Raw genomic sequence first — 17,383 nt, 5'->3', positions numbered from 1 at the left:
ACAGTACACACACACAGACCAAACATTATTACAGATATAAGATGGGTGTTGAGAGACTATGACTGATTTAATCTATTGACAGGGGACACTCAGGTGTCTTGACTCCCACTAACAAACATACAAAAATTGACCCATAGAGTACACTAAACATGGGGAGTCCATGACACATTTAATGGAGTACCAGGAAATCAAAACTCGATGTGAGAATGCTGTTCATTCACTAGAGCTCAGCGTTCAACACGATAGCCTCTTCCAAGCTCGTCACCAAGCTTAAGACAATGTGACTGAACACCTCCCTCTGCAACTGACACCAGGTGGTACAGTTTCTACCTCTAACTCCAGTATCCCTGCACATTGTAAATATGGTATTGGAACTGACCCTGTACTGTATATACAGTGCCATCAGAAAGTATTCCCCTTGACCTTTTCCAAATTGTGATGTGCTACAAAGTGGGATTAAAATGGATTTAAATGTCATTTTAAAATACTCAACATTCGACACAAAATACTCAACATTTTTCTTCCACTTTTAAATGACAAACATTTGTACAAACAAATAACATTTTAAAACACTAATATAGTGATTAGATAAGTATTCAACCCCATGAGTCAATACATGTTAGAATGACCTTTGGCAGTGATTACAGCTGTGAGTCGTTATGGGTAAGTTTCTAAGAGCTTTCCACCCCTGGATTGTGCAACATTTGCTCATTATTATTTTCAAAATTCTTCAAGCTCCGTCAAATTGGTTGTTGATCATTGCTAGACAGCCATTTAAGTCATGCCATAGATTTTGTAGCAGATTTAAGTAAAAAAATGTAACTCGGCCACTTCTGGAACTTTCAGTGTCTTCTGGGAAAGCGACCAGTGTAGATTTGGCCTTGTGTTTGGCCCTGTAGGTTATTGTCCTGCCGAAAGGTAAATGAATCTTCCAGTGTCTGGTGGAAAGCAGACTGAACCAGGTTTTGCTCTAGCATTATGTCTGTGCTTAGCTCCATTCCATTTCTTTTTCTATCCTGAAAAACTCCCCAGTCCTTAACAATTACAATTACAATTACCCATAACATGATGCAGCTACCACTATGCTTGAAAATATGGAGAGTGGTACTCAGTAATGTGTTGTAATAAGATTTGCCCCGAACATAAGACTGTATTCAGGACAAAAAGTGAATTGCTTTGCCACTTTTTTTTGCGGTATTACTTCAGTGACTTGATGCAAACAGGATGCATGTTTTGTAATATTTTTATTCTGTACTGTTCCGTCTTTTCACTCTGTCAGTTAGGTTCGTTTTGTGGAGTAACTACAATGTTGTTGATCCATCCTCAGCTTTCTCATATCACAGCCATGTCTGTTTAAATGTCACCATTGGCCTCAAGGTGAAATGCCTGTGGGTTTCCTTCCTCTCTGTCAAATCAAAATAGTGAGCAATTTGAACATTTTCACAACTTCTAAAAGTTGTTGCGACTCAACTGGTGAAGCAGTCATATAATTAAATCACATTTTATTTGTCACATGCCCCGAATACAACAGGTGTAGACCTTATGGTGAAATGCTTACTTACAAGCCCTTAACCAACAACGCATTAAGAAAATAGAGTTAAGAAAATATTTACTAAAACAAGTATTTTTTTTTCAAGGAACACAATAATAGAACAATAACGAGGCTATATACCAGTACAGAGTCAATGTGCGGGGGTACAGGTGGGTCAAGGTAATTCGTACAAATAGGTAAGGGTAAAGTTACTATGCATAGATAAAAACAGCGAGCAGCAGCAGTGTAAAAACAAAGGGGGGGGGGGGATCAATGCAAATAGTCCGGATGGCCATTTGATTAATTGTTCAGCAGTCTTATAGGTTGGGTTAGAAGCTGTTAAGGAGCCTTTTGGAACTAGAATTGGTGCACCGGTACCACTTTCCRTGTGGTAGCAGACAGCACAGTCTATGACATGGGTGACTGGAGTCTTTGACAATTTTTKGGGCCTTCCTCTGACACCTCTGACAGGTCATGGATGGCAGAAAGCGTTGCCCCAGTGATGTAATGGGCCATATGCACTAACATCTGTGGTGCTTTACCGTCAGATGCCGACCAGTTGCCATACCAGGCGGTGATTCAACCGGTCAGGAGGCTCTCAATGGTGCAGCTGTAGAACTTCTTGAGGATTTGGGGACCCATGCCATATCTTTTCAGTCTCCTGAGGTGGAAAAGCCGTTGTCGTGCCCTCTTCACGACTGTCTTGGTGTGTTTGGACCATGATAGCTTGTTGGGGATGTGGACACCAAGGAACTTGAAACTCACGACCGCTCCACTACAGCCCTGTCGATGTGAATGGAGGCATGTTAGGCCCTCCTTTTCTTGTAGTCCACGGTTAGCTCCTTTGTCTTGCTCACATTGAGGTTGTTGTCCTGGCATCACACTGCCAGGTCTCTGAACTCCTCCCTATAGGCTGTCTCATCGTTGATCAGGCCTACCACTGTTGTGTCATCAGCAAACTTAATGATGGTGTTTGAGTCGTGCTTGGCCACGCAGTCGTGGGTAAACAGGGAGTACAGGATGGGACTAAGCATGCACCCCCTGAGGGGCCCCCATGTTGAGGATCAGTGTGCTGCTTGCCTTGAAGCAAGCATAAAAAATKTATTTAGCCCATCTGGTAGGCTCGCATCACTGGGCAGCTCGCGGCTGGGTTTCCCTTTGTAGTCTGTAATAGATTGCAAGCCCTGCCACATCCGACGAGCCTCACAGCCAGTGTAGTAGCATTCCATCGTTGTCCTGTATTGATGTGTTGCCTGTTTGAAGGTTCGTCTGAGAGCATAGCGGGATTTCTCATAAGCATCCGGATTAGTGTCCCGCTCCTTGAAAGCGGCAGCTCTAGCCTTTAGCTCGGTGCGGATGTTGCCTGTAATCCATGGATTCTGTTTGGTAAATGTACCTACGGTCACTGTGGGGACGATGTCGTCGATGCATTTATTGATGAAGCAGGTGACTGAGGTGGTATACTCCTCAATGCTATTGGATGAATCCCGGAACATATTCCAGTCTGTGCTAGAAAAACAGTCCTGTAGCGTAGCATCAGCATCATCTGGCTACTTCCATATTGATTGAGTCACTGGTATTTCTCTAGTTTTCTCTTGTGAGCAGGAATCAGGATGATTGAATTATGGTCAGATTTGCCAAATGGAGGGCGAGGGAGAGCTTTGTACACGTCTCCGTGTGTGGAGTAAAGCTGGTCTATAATTTTTTCCCCTCTGAATGCACGTGACATGCTGGTAGAAATTTGGTAAAACAAATTTAAGTTAGCCTGCATTAAAGTCCCTGGTTACTAGGAACGCCACTTCTGGATGATAATTTTCTAGTTTGCTTATTTCACCTTTATTGTTGAGAACAAGTTCTCATTTACAACTGCGACCTGGCCAAGATAAAGAAAAGCASTGCGACAAAACAACACAGAGTTACACAAACAAATGTACAGTCAATAATACAAGAGATAAATCTATGTACAGTGTGTGCAAATGTAGAAGAGTAGGGAGGTAAGGCAATAAATAGGCCATGGAGGCGAAATAATTCCAGTTTAGCATTAACACTGGAGTGATAGATGTGCAGATGATGATGTGYAWGTAGAGATACTRGGGTGCAAAAGAGCAAGAGGATAAGTWAYAATATGGGGATGYGGTAGTTAGGTGTGCTATTTACAGATTGGCTCAGTACTGGTATGGTGATCGGTAAGCTGCTCGGACAGCTAATGCTTAAAGAGAGAGGGAGATATAAGACTCCAGCTTCAGTGATTTTTGTCAGCAGAGAACTGSAAGGAAAGGCGGCRAAAGTAAGTGKTGGCTTTGGGGGAGACCAGTGAAATATACCTGCTGGAGCGCGTGCTACGGGTGGGTGTTGCTATGGTGACCAGTGATCTGAAATAAGGCGGGGCTTTACCTAGCATAGACTTAGATGGCCTAGAGCCAGTGGGTTTGGCGACGAATATGTAGTGAGGGCCAGCCAACGAGAGCATACAGGTCGCAGTGGTGGGTAGTATATGAGGCTTTGGTGACAAAACGGATGGCACTGTGATAGACTACATCCAATTTGCTGAGTAGAGTGTTGGAGGCTATTTTGTAAATGACATCGCCGAAAGATCGTAGGATAGTCAGTTTTACGAGAGTATTTTTGGCAGCATGAGTGAAGGAGGCTTTGTTGCGAAATAGAAAGCCAATTCTMGATTTAATTTTGGATTGGAGATGCTTAATGTGAGTCTGGAAAGAAAGTTTACAGTCTAACCAGACACCTAGGTATTTGTAGTTGTTCACATATTCTAGGTCAGAACCGTCCAGATTAGTGATGCTAGTTGGGCGGGAGGATGCGGGCAGCAATCGGTTGAAGAGCATGCACTTAGTTTTACTTGCATTTAAAAGCAGTTGGAGGCCTCGGAAGAAGTGTTGTATGGCATTGAAGCTCGTCTGGAGGTTTGTTAGCWYRTGGCCTTATACAGCTCATTGAGTGCAGTCTAAGTGCCAGCATCGGTTTGTGGTGGTAAATAGACGGCCATGAAAAAAAGAGATGAAAACTSTCTTGGTAGATAATGTAGACATCGCGTACCAGCTGTTATTGACAAATAGACACACACCACCACCCTCAACTTACCGGACGTAGCTGTTCTGTCCTGCCGAATCACGGAAAACCCAGCCAACTGTATATTATCTGTGTCGTCGATCAGCTATGACTCGGTGAAACGTAAGATATTACAGTTTTTAATGTCCCGTTGGTAAGATTGTCTCAAACGGACCTCATCCAGTTTATTCTCCAGTGATTGCACGTTGGCCAATATAACAAATGGTAGAGGCGACAAATTCTCAMAAGGAAGCCGGATCTGCGTCCCCTGTATCTCCGTCTTTTCTTCATGCGAATGACGAGATTGAGTTTGGAAGCACAGCTGTATCTTTGTAGTGACTGGGTGTATTGACCCAACATCCAAAGAGTAATTAATAACTTCACCATGCTCAAAGGGATGTTCAATGTCTGCTTTTTTTAAATCTACCAATAGGTGATCATCTTTGTGAAGAATTGGAAAGCCTCCCTGGTCTTTGTGGTTGAATCTGTGTTTGAAATTCACTGCTTGACTGAGGGACCTTACAGATAATTGTATGTGTGGGGTACAGAGATGAGGTAGTCATTAAAAAATCATGTTAAACAGTATTGCACACAGAATGAGTCCATGCAACTTATTATGTGACTTGTTAAGCACATTTGTACTCCTGAACTTACTTAGGCTTGACATAACAAAGGGATTGAATACTTATTGAATCAAGACATTTAAGCTTTTCATCAATGAATTATTTTGTTACAATTTTGAAAAACAGAATTACACTTCGACATTATGGGGTATTTTGTGTAGGCCAGTCAATTTTAAATTCAGGCTATAACACAACAAAATGTGGAAAAAGTCAAGGGGTATGAATACTTTCTGAAGGCACTGTATCTTCTTACTTTCTCATGCTCTTCTTAGTTCTTACTGTTTGTGTGTTTTTGTTCTACTTTATGTTATTTTCAACTAACATTGATAGTGATTACTGCATTGTTGGGTTTGGAGCTTGCAAGAAAGGCATTTCATTGTACTTGTACACATGACATTAAAACTTGATAAGCCAGACTTAGAGACATACCTAAAGACAAGAGTAGGCGCATAAACAATGACAATGACATAATATATTAGCAAGGAACAAGGAACAAAAAAGAAAAAGGATTAATAAGCTTTGACGTCCAAGTCTCAAGATGGGTGTGGGACAATGACTATTATATAATTTATTGGACTAGCAAGGAACCCACAGAGACACATGTACCACGTACCTGTTTAGGACAGAATTAGTAACCCTACCTATTAGTGCAGTACAGAATCCAAGCATCATCCTACCTCCCAATGTTCCTCTTTCCAACATAGCGGAACTGCACYAGGCACGTCCTGAAAGAGATTTAAGAGGGTCAGAATAATGTTATTAATAGTAGTCTTGTTCATTACATAGTTAACTTAGTGGTGTGCAAATAGGATAACAATATAACTCAGTTATAGGTTAGCCTACTGTATGACGGAGAAAAAAACTTGAGAACAAAAACCCTCAGCTATAAAGTGCCAATCATCAACCCAACAGAGCATTTTAAGTTCAGAGGGTTCCTCAGAGGGACAAATACAGTTGACGTCGAAAGTTTACATACACTTAGGTTGGAGTCATTAAAACTTGTTTTTCAACCACTCCACAWATTTCTTGTTAACAAACTATAGTTTTGACAAGACGTTTAGGACATCTACTTTGTGCATGACAAGTAGATTTTCCAACAATTGTTTACAGACAGATTATTTCACTTATAATTCACTGTATCACAATTCCAGTGGGTCAGAAGTTTACATACACTAAGTTGACTGTGCCTTTAAACAGTTTGGAAAATTYCAGAAAATTATGTCATGGCTTTAGAAGCTTCTGATAGGCTAATTGACATAATTTGAGTCAATTGGAGGTGTACCTGTGGGAAGAAATGTATAGACCTCCACAAGTCTGGTTCATCCTTGGGAGAAATTTCCAAATGCCTGAAGGTACCACATTTGTCTGTACAAACAATAGTACGCAAGCATGAACACCATGGGACCTGTCTCTTATACACATCTAGATGTGTATAAGAGACAGCTGCACATGGGGACAAAGATCGTACTTTTTGGAGAAATGTCCTCTGGTCTGATATAGAACTGAAAAATAAAATAGAACTGTTTGGCCATAATGAGGAAGAAAAAGAGGGAACACCATCCCAACCGTGAAGCACAGGGGAGGCAGCATCATGTTGTGGGGGTGCTTTGCTGCAGGAGGGACTGGTGCACTTCACAAAACAGATGGCTTCATGAGTAAGGACAATTATGTGGATATATTGAAGCAACATCTCAAGACATCAGTCAGGAAGTTAAAGCTTGGTCGCAAATGGGTCTTACAAATGGACAATGACCCCAAGCATACTTCCAAAGTTGTGGCAAAATGGCTTAAGGACAACAAAGTCAAGGTATTGGAGTGGCCATCACAAAGCCCTGTCCTAAATCCTATAGAAAATTTGTGGGCAGAACTGAGAAAGCGTGTGCGGGCAAGGAGGCCTACAAACCTGACTCAGTTACACCAGCTCTGTCAGGAGGAATGGACCAAAATTCATCCAATTTATTGTGGGAACCTTGTAGAAGGCTACTAGGATTAAATGTCAGGAATTATGAAAAACTGAGTTTAAATGTATTTTGCTGGTGTATGTAAACTTCCAACTTCAACTGTATGTCCTAAGGCTGTAATTCTATCGAACTTTCCATTAATAACATGTCTTTGTAGACAAATGACTGCCTGTTCACAAACACAGACTTTTTAATGTGACAATTGACAAGTTTTTAGGGCTTCACTGTGACTACAGCTCAGGGTGTGTAATCAGGAAAATGTACTGACTCTAATCCTACATTGACACAGGAGAGGAGAACCACGGATGTTTTCTGTACTCCAGTGGAGGCTTCTGAGGGGAGGGCTCATAATGTCTGGAACGGGGTGAATGGAACGACATCAAACCATGTGTTTGATGTATTTGATACCATTCTATTTATTCCGCTCCAGCCATTACCACGAACCCATCCTCCCTAATTAAGGTGCCACCAACCTCCTGTGCTGTACTCACTCCAGTAGACTAAGGGTGTGTTCGTAAATTCACTCTGGCTATCTACTCCGATTTCATCGCACTCTGGTTTGAGAGTGGCAGAGTGCAGAATATTTAAGGAATTTACGAACACCTTAAACTCGGTTGTAATGACAGGTGAAAGTAAACATCGGCCAAAAAACTGAATGAAATGGTTGACATAACACAGTCACCAATGCTCTAGATAACATGAAAACAGCCTAACCAGCTCTTCTAGGGCGAGTAAAATGGTCAGAGTGAGGTATTCTCTCATTTGTGTCTGGAAGTAGCTAGCAAACTAGCCAACTTTAGCCAGTTAGCTTGGGTGCTGCCAATCAAATCAAATCAGATTGGTCACATACACGTGTTTAGCAGATGCTATTGCGGGTGTAGCGAAATGCTTGACTGCTGTTGTGAGGTCAGAACGCTCAGATCAACCCTACTCCTTGGCCAGTGTCCAGTGTGCGCTCTGAATGCTCCAAGATCGAAACGCTTTGAATTTACGAATGCACAATCTGACAACACTGAATTTACGAATGACGAGAGCACGCTCTGAGCGCACTCTGGAACTCCAGAGTGAATTTATGAACACACCCTAAATACAGTGCATTCGGAAAGTAATCAGACCCCTTGACTTTTTTCGTTAAGTTACAGACTTACTCTAAAAATAAATGTTTTTTCCCCCTCGTCAATCTACACACAATTCCCCATAATAAAAAAGCAATAGGTTTTTAAACAGTTTTTTTTTCTTTGGTATGACGCTACAAGCTTGGCACACCTGTATTTGGGGAGTTTCTCCCATTCAGGTTGGATGGGGAGTGTTGCCGCACAGCTACTTTCAGGTCTCTCCAGAGATGTTCGATTGGGTTCAAGATCAGGCTCTGGCTGGGGCACTCAAGGACTTGTCCCAAAGCCACTCCTGCGTTGTCTTGGCTGTGTGCTTAGGGTCGTTGTCCTGTTGGAAGGTGAACCTTCGCCCCAGTCTGAGGTCCTGAGCAGGTTTTCATCAAGGATCTCTGTACTTTGTTCCGTTCAGCTTTCCCTCGATCCTGACTAGTCTCCCAGTTCCTGCCTCTGAAAAACATCCACACAGCATGATGCTGCCACTACCATGCTTGCTTTACCGTAGGGATGGAGCTAGGTTTCCTCCAGACGTGACGCTTGGCATTCAGGCCAAAGAATTTTGTTTTGCATGGTCTGAGAGTCTTTAGGTGCCTTTTGGCAAACTCCAAGCAGGCTGTCATGTGCCTTTTAGTGAGAAGTGGCTTCCGTCTGGCCACTCTACCATAAGGCCTTATTGGTGGAGTGCTGCAGAGATGGTTGTCCTTCTGGAAGGTTCTCCCATCTCCACAGAGGAGAGTGACCATTGGATTCTTGGTCACCACCCTGACCAAGGCCCTTCTCCCCCAATTGCTCAGTTTGGCCAGGGGGCCAGATCTAAGAAGAGTCTTGGTGGTTCCAAATGTCTTCCATTTAAGAATGTTGGAGGCCACTGTGTTCCTGGGAATCTTCAATGCTGCAGAAATGTTTTGGTACCCTTCCCCAGATCTGTGCCTCGACACAATCCTGTCTCGGAGCTCTACAGACAATTCCTTCGATCTCATGGCTTGAATTTTGCTCTGACATGCAATGTCAACTGTGGGACCTTATATAAACAGGTGTGTGCCTTTCCAAATCATGTCCAATCAAATGAATTTACCACAGGTGGACTCCAAGTTATAGAAACATCTCAAGGATGATCAATGGTAACAGGATGCACCTGAGCTCAATTTCAAGTCGAGCAAAGGGTCTGAATACTTGTGTACTTATTTTTAATAAATGTGCAAACATTTAAAAAATAAACTGTTTTCGCTTTGACACTATGGGGTATTTTGTGTAGATTGAGGAAAATGTTTTATTTAATCCATTTTAGAATAAGGCTGTAAGGTAAGAAAATGTGGACAAAGTCAAGGGGTCTGAATACTTTCCGAAGGCACTGTAGAATAGAACCTATTCTATTGTGATCCTGCATTCACCCAGAGGTTGTGTACTCACTCCAGTAGACTGAGGAAGTTGATGATGTCCTGAGGGTTGACCTTGTTCCAGTAGGCCAGCAGGGTGTCTAGAGACAGAGACACAACAGGAGAGAGACAGACACTGAGTCACCTAGCAGGCCAACAGGAAACAATAACCAGACAATTACACAATGACCAGGCCAGTGACATTTGGAATGTTACCCATGTCCGCTCAAACAACATAACAGTCAGAAATTCTACAAATGAGGGAGCCAATGAAAATGCTTAGATACATGCATAATAATAGAATATGTATAATATAGGAAAAAACACAACATATGATATAAAGTATTCATACAATATCTAGGTATGTATCATAAAACCATTGCAGGTACAGATCTACACAGTACTAAAAAAAGCGACTGTTGCTGTCCATAGAGATACATACATTACATATACAACTCAATAATAATTCTTTAACAATAAATAATTTCATAGGATCTCTGGATAATCCTATAGTATAATACAGTGCTATAGGTGTATGTAATGTTGTGCTGGCTGACCTTCTGAGATGGTCCTGACGATGTGAAGGAAACACAGCAGCAGTCCTTTGATTTCATAGTGGCCCAGTCTGCCTATGGGAGGGAGAGTAGTACTGCTGCTCATAGTGGAGCCCCGCCGGTGAAGCTGGAGGACAATACACCAAAGAGGAAGAAAACATGGTGTCAGAAACAGTGGCAGGGAGGGACACCACAGAGGAAGAAAACATAGCAGTATCAACCTTCCTCTCTCTTAATAAATACAATCCTAAATGTAAACTTTGAACTAAAATCAAACGTTACATTTTGAATACAAAATCTGACATTTTATCTGTCGGGGAAAAAACATGAGATCAGGGTCTCTCTGTCTGTTTGTCTCACCTCAGAGCCCCTTCTGTGAAGCTGAGTGAAAAACACCACAGAGGAAGAAATAACACAATTGAGAACCAGTGGTTTAATTCATACCACAGAGTAAGAAATAGAATCATGTAGAAGCTGTGGCACTCAGTCATACCATGAGTAAGAAAAAGGATGATTGAAAGCAGATTGACATCTGCTCTTGTCTTATTACATGACTGGTTTTCTTCATCTGATCTCAATCCAACATGTTGTTTCTAGAATGCTGGCAGAGAGCCAAGACACTGGATAGTATCTTTTTAACTATGTGAACTGACAGTTATAGTATATAACGGCCTTCAAGTGTTTGAGAAAGACCCAAGCGTCAATATGTGACTGGAAAAACAACAACGGAAATGAGGCTGCTGTCTCTCTGTGTCTCTCTCTCTCTCTGTCTGTCTGACCACAGAGTGAGAAAACATGGTATAAGAACCATGTTTATTTTTAAATTGAGCAGGATGTGAAACATCAAATTCAATATTTGACTGTTGCTACGATGTTCCCTACTGAACATGACCCAGGGCATTCTCTCTGGTTGTGTCCCAAATGGCATCCTAGTCCCTTTATAGTGCACTACCCTATGGGCCCTGGTCAAAAGTAGTGCACTATATAGGGAATAGGGTGCCATTTAGGAAACAGCCTCTGTTTCTGTTTGATTTGTATTGGCCAATCCACCACCCTCCCTCTGTCTCTTACCTCAAAGCTGTCTGGAGTGCCAGGGTCTATGAACAGAGATCCTCTGGAGTCCTCCCTCCTCACCAGGTGGCCATTCTGATCTCCTGGACCTGGGGAGAACAAAGAAACATGTTTACATAGCTTCTCAAATTAATTTTGTGGGCGGTAGGTAGCAGTAGGTAGCCCAGAGGTTATAGAGGCTGACTGGTTAGAAAGGTTGCTGGTTTAAGCCCCAGGCCAGGTGATACAGAAGAAGTGGGGCTGGAACGGGCATCTTGTGTCATTACTAACACCACCATTGTGCCCTCGAGCAAGCCATTTAACAGCAAAAATATATATCCAGAGGTGCTGCACTGTGGTTGACCCTGTGCCTCTTGATGTGTGTGGCACCTTAATTGGGGAGGACGGGATGGATGGAATTGTATCAAACAGATGGTTTCAAGAGATCCTCTGGTTTACATGTATTTAATACTGTTCCATTTACTTACTCCATTCCACACATCCTCCCCTCACCAGCCTCCTGTGGTGTGTGGGTTTGGGGGGAAAAAGCAGAGGGATCATTTCTGTTCTAACCAAATGGACAATAACGTATTATTGCTCTGATGTTATGGTTCAAAAACGTCAGAGCAACTTTTTGATGGGACATGATGCCGTTCTAACGGGTCTGCTCACCTGCTCTACCGTACAGGCAAACGCACAGCGATGAGGGGTTAACACATTGAGGACAGATGTCCCACTGACCGTGGTCTTTATCGATGGCCGTGCTAGTCCTGCGGCTGTCCATCGAGCTGGTTGATCTCAAGTCATCTCTGGAACCCTGTAAAAGCAAGGAACAGCCATAGGGGTGGGATCAATTTCATTTCAGTAAATTCAGGAAACTAACTGAAATACCAATAAAAAATTATGTTAAAACTCCAAAACGTCAATATATGATTGATATATCATGAGACTAGCTAGAGTAAGTTAGGACCTCCAGGGATGGAGGGTAGAGGGGAACTCACGGTGAAGCCCAGGCCAGGGCTGGAGGTGTGTTGCTGGGCAGACAGCTGCTTGAGGTTCTGGTAGAGCAGCTCAAGCAGTGGAAGGTACAGCAGACAGATCCGGGCCTGCTGGTTCTGACATGCAGAAGGGGGGATGAATAGAGTAACATCAAGTTAATAATTAAGTTATTATAATTTTACAGGTTTTCCAACAATCTCAAGTTATAGCTATCATTAACTGTATACATCCCGTGACTTCTGCAGAGGCCGTATCACCGTAAACGCCGCACGGCCAATGCAGACGTCGGATAAACACTGTAGCTAAYTACCTTTGTCGTAATGATGCCTAAGCTAAGGAGCTAACTACAAAATAAGTGGCAATGTGCTTGACTAACACATGAACTGTGCAATTTAGTAGGGCGTTGTAGTTTCCAACAGGCCAATATACATGATCTAAGTGATTGATAGGTGGTATTCAGCAGTCATAAAAGTATGCCTTCTTTACTTTGAAGACCTACAAAATAGTGTTTTTGTCAGAAAGCATAGGAAGCAGCTCTATAGAGATGAGACGATGACTTGGAATGAAATAATAAAGTCATCAATAAAACAAATGTAATATACACAACAACTGAAGTATTTTATTAAAGTGAATAAATGATAGTTAATAAGTGATAAGCAGTAAAGGACAGTCACTACCATCACGGGACTTCTATTCATTGTTTTATTCTGTGCCGTTACAGCCTTCAACCCAAATAATCTAAACCGAAATYGAAAACGGTGATTGTTTTTTAATAATCTAACCGAAATCGAACTGACCYCAATAAGCACTAATCGCTCAGCACTACACATAACATACTGGTCAACACTACCATCTGACACTATCACAGCCCATGTCAACCAAAACGCATCTACTGTACGATGAGAGGAACACTATTCGAAAGCTGGCCTTTATCGGCCTTTATCGTAAACGCAATGCTTGGCTACCAGTGACTATTTGCATCTACAAGGCTGATACAGTATGGATTTGCATAACAGACTACTTTCTTATCTTGATTCAGGAGAGACAGTGAACACTCCTTACTCTAGGAGCTAACTACAAAATAATAGTGGCAATGTGCTTGACTAACACATACAATTGAGGAAAATGTATTTGGAAAACAGTTCGTTCCCCTTTTTTTCTATACCCTTTTTCCTTACACATCAGTGTATTAATGGACGAAGTGGAGAACTACCATCCAGCTCGAGGGAGGGAAATAGTACGACTACAGGGGGGGCAGGCTGGAGCGGAGAGCTAGAGATTTTTCTCCTTGCCCAAGTTGGCTCAGCTCCAACTTCAGATGGATGAGTCAAAAACCACAATGTGCAAACTAGAATCCTACTGTTGTGTAATTTAGGTTGTTTTTCATACAGGCGTACTTTGACGTCAAATTGCATGTATGGTACGCAAAATGCGTGCAGGTTGGCAGGTTTGCTGTCACCCCCTCACCTCATTCTGGTGGGTGGGTCTGTCCTGTCTGTCTGTCTGTCTGTCTGTCTGTCTGTCTGTCTGTCTGTCTGTCTGTCTGTCTGTCTGTCTGGTCTGTCTGTCTGTCTGTCCCTGTCTCTCTTGTCTCTCTTGTCTCTCTTGTCTCTCTTGTCTCTCTTGTCTCTCTTGTGCTCTCCTTGTCTCTGTCTGTCTGTCTGTCTGTCTGTTTTTTTATCTCTGTCTGTCAGTCTCTCGATCGTGATCTCAATCTGTCTGTCTGTCTGTCTGTCTGTCGTCTGTCTGTCTGTCTGTCTGTCTGTCCTGTCTGTCTGTCTGTCTTGTCTGTCTGGTCTGTCTGTCTGTCTGTCTGTCTGTCTGTCTGTCTGTGCTGTCTGCCTGCCTGCCTGCCTGCCTGCCTGCCTGCCTGTCTGTCTCCCCTTCCTCCTCACCTTGTTCTGGGTGTAACGGTCATCCATGGAGTGTTTGATAAGCAGGTTCTTCAGCACGGCCACTGCCAGCTGTCTGACTTCTGGTGACCCCTGCAGGGCCTCCGCCACCTCCCTCAGCAGCAGACCCACCAGGAAGTGGTTCTTACAGTACTCCTCCGTCAGCGCAGACTCCAGGCTATGGTCTGGGGTCAATGGTCAACATGGTTAGGTCATGTCCTTAATCACAACCTATTTCCTGGCCAAAAGCAGTGCACTACAGTGAGCTCCAAAAGTATTGGGACACATGTTTTGTTGTTTTGGCTCTGTACTCCAGAACTTTGGATTTGATTTTATACATTGACTATAAAGTTAAAGTGCAGACTGTCAGCTTAATTTAAAATCGCAGACTTTCATCCATATCCATGAACTGTTTAGAAATTACAGCACATTTTGTACACGGTCCCCCCCATTTTAGGGAAGCAAAAATATTGGGACAAATTCACTTACATGTGTATTAAAGTAGTAAAGCGTGTAGTATTTGGTCCACTAYTCATAGCACGCAATGATTACATCATACTTGTGAATCTAGTTGGATTTTGTTTGTTTTGGTTGTGTTTCACATTATTTTGTGGTCAATAGAAAATAAAGTATTGTGTCATTTTGGAGCTATTTTTATTGTAAATAAGAATATAATATGTTTCTAAACACTTCTACATTATTGTGGATGCTACCATGATTACAGATAATCCTGAATAAATTGTCAATAATGATGAGTGAGAAAGTTAGAGGCATAAATATCATACCCCCCAAAGAAGAGCGTGCTATAAGGGATCATGAATGATAATAGTATAATTATACAGGCTATACAGCTGACTACCATAACACAGTATGACCCTGGCAGGTACCTCCCCTGTTATTGAAATGATGAGAGGTTAGAATGTCTTGGGGGTATGATCTATGTGCGTCTGTATCTTTCTCACTCATCATTATTCACGATATATTCAGAACTATCTGTAATCATGGTAGAATACACATGAATGCAGAAGTGTTCAGAAACATATTCTATTCTTATTTACACAAAAAAATTACCCCAACATGACACAATAAATTCTTTGCCATTCATTTCTATTGACCACAAAATAATCTGAAACACAACCAAAACAAACAGTAAATGCATCCAACTAATTTGTAGATTCACAAGCTTGATGTAGTCACTGYGTGCTATGAGTATGTGACCAAGCACTACACTTTTGACTACTTTAATAAACATAAGTGAATTTGTCCCCATACTTTTAGTCCGCTAAAATGGGKGGACTATGTAAAAAAAGAGCTGTGATTTCTAAACAGCTCACCTGATATGGATGAAAATGCCTTCAAATTAAAGCTGCACTTTAACCTCATAGTAATTGTATAATATCAAATCCAAAATACAGAGCCAAAACAAAAAATATGTCACCGTCCCAATACCCAATGTGAAAAGAGGTGCACTACATAGGAAATACACACGGGTACTAGCAACAGGTGCAGTCTACCCTGCTTTAATATATAGGGGTGCATCTATGATTTCAATCAACCAATCTCTTTAACATGGGACTGAATGGTAGCATTCAAGTGACATGGTAGATATCCTGTTTCACTCATGGAATGACATGCCTGACAAATTACAGGGAGAACTGCGACAACATCACATGCTGAACACACTCACTCTGCAACATTTTTCTCCAATGCAAAACACCACCACCTTCTAACCAGGGAAATCAGAAGGTATGTGGCTACTACATAGGAAATACACACGGGTACTAGCAACAGGTGCAGTCTACCTCTGCTAATAATATAGGGGTGCATCTATGATTTCATCAACAATTTTTAACATGGGACTCAATGGTAGCATTCAAGTGACATGGTAGATATCCTGTTTCACTCATGGAATGACATGCCTGACAAATTACAGGGAGAAATGCGACAACATCACATGCTGAACACACTCACTCTGCAACATTTTTCTCCAATGCAAAACACCACCACCTTCTAACCAGGGAAATCAGAAAAAACACCACCACCTTCTACAGGGAAATCAGAAAACACACCCACGTTCTAACAGGGAAATCAGAGAACACCACCACCTTCTAACCAGGGAAACACCACCACCTTCTAACTCAGGGAAAATCAGAGAAAAACCACCCTAACCGGAACAGAGAAACACCCACTTCTAACCAGGAAATCAGAGAAACACCACCACCTTCTAACCAGGGAAACACACACCACCTTTACCAGGTAAAACACACTTCTAACAGGGAAATCAGAGAAACACCACCACCTCTAACCAGGAAATCAGAGAAACACACCACCTTCTAACAGGGAAATCAGAGAAACACCACCACCTTCTAACCAGGGAAATCAGAGAACACCACCACCTGCTTAACCAGGGAAACACCACCACCTTCTAACCAGGGAAATCAGAGAAACACCACCACCTTCTAAACCAGGAAATCAGAGAAACACCACCACCGTTCTAACCAGGGGAAATCAGAGAAACACCACCACCTTCTAACCAGGGAAAACACCACCACCTTCTAACCAGGAAACACCACCACCCTAACCAGGAAATCAGAGAAACACCACCACCTTCTAACCAGGGAAACACCACCACCTTCTAACCAGGGAAAACCACCACCTTCTAACCAGGGAACACCACCACCTCTAACCAGGGAAATCAGGAGAAACACCACCACCTCGTAACCAGGAGAACACCACCACCTTCTAACCAGGGAAATCAGAGAAAACACCACCACCTTCTAACCAGGGAAACACCACCACCTACCCAGGGGAAAACACACCACCTTCTAACCAGGGAAATCAGAGAAAACACCACCACCTTCTAACCAGGGAAAACACCACCACCTTCTAACCAGGGAAACACCACCACCTAATGAGGGAAACACCACCACCTTGCTAACCAGGGAAATCAGAGAAACACCACCACCTTCTAACAGGGAAACACCACCACCCACCAGGGAAACACCACCACCCTAACCAGGGAAATCAGAGAAACACCACCACCTTCTAACCAGGAAACCACCAACCTAACCAGGGAAACACCACCACCTTCTAACCAGGGGAAACAACCTACAGAAACACCACCACCTTCTAACCAGGGAAACACCACCACCCTTCTAACCAGGGAACACAGACACCACACCTTCTAACCAGGGGAAACACCACCCACCTAACCAGAGA

At 42.6% G+C, this 17,383-nt stretch overlaps 1 protein-coding gene across 1 annotated transcript in view; it reads right to left on the bottom strand.

The window, feature by feature from the left end:
• LOC111960166 (dedicator of cytokinesis protein 11-like) overlaps positions 1 to 17,383 on the bottom strand; it is a 133,369-nt gene that overhangs the window by 64,231 nt on the left and 51,755 nt on the right. Inside the window, 7 exon segments of the mRNA XM_070437805.1 lie at positions 5,898 to 5,945; positions 9,704 to 9,770; positions 10,227 to 10,350; positions 11,295 to 11,383; positions 12,015 to 12,090; positions 12,275 to 12,388; positions 14,168 to 14,349. Of these exon segments, the coding sequence (XP_070293906.1) occupies positions 5,898 to 5,945; positions 9,704 to 9,770; positions 10,227 to 10,350; positions 11,295 to 11,383; positions 12,015 to 12,090; positions 12,275 to 12,388; positions 14,168 to 14,349 (700 nt within the window).

Source organism: Salvelinus sp. IW2-2015, linkage group LG37, assembly GCF_002910315.2.
Source record: "Salvelinus sp. IW2-2015 linkage group LG37, ASM291031v2, whole genome shotgun sequence".
In the NCBI taxonomy this organism is placed as follows: Eukaryota; Metazoa; Chordata; class Actinopteri; order Salmoniformes; family Salmonidae; genus Salvelinus; species Salvelinus sp. IW2-2015.
Note: the sequence above shows the minus strand (reverse complement) of the source record. Positions and strands in the feature narration are given on the sequence as shown.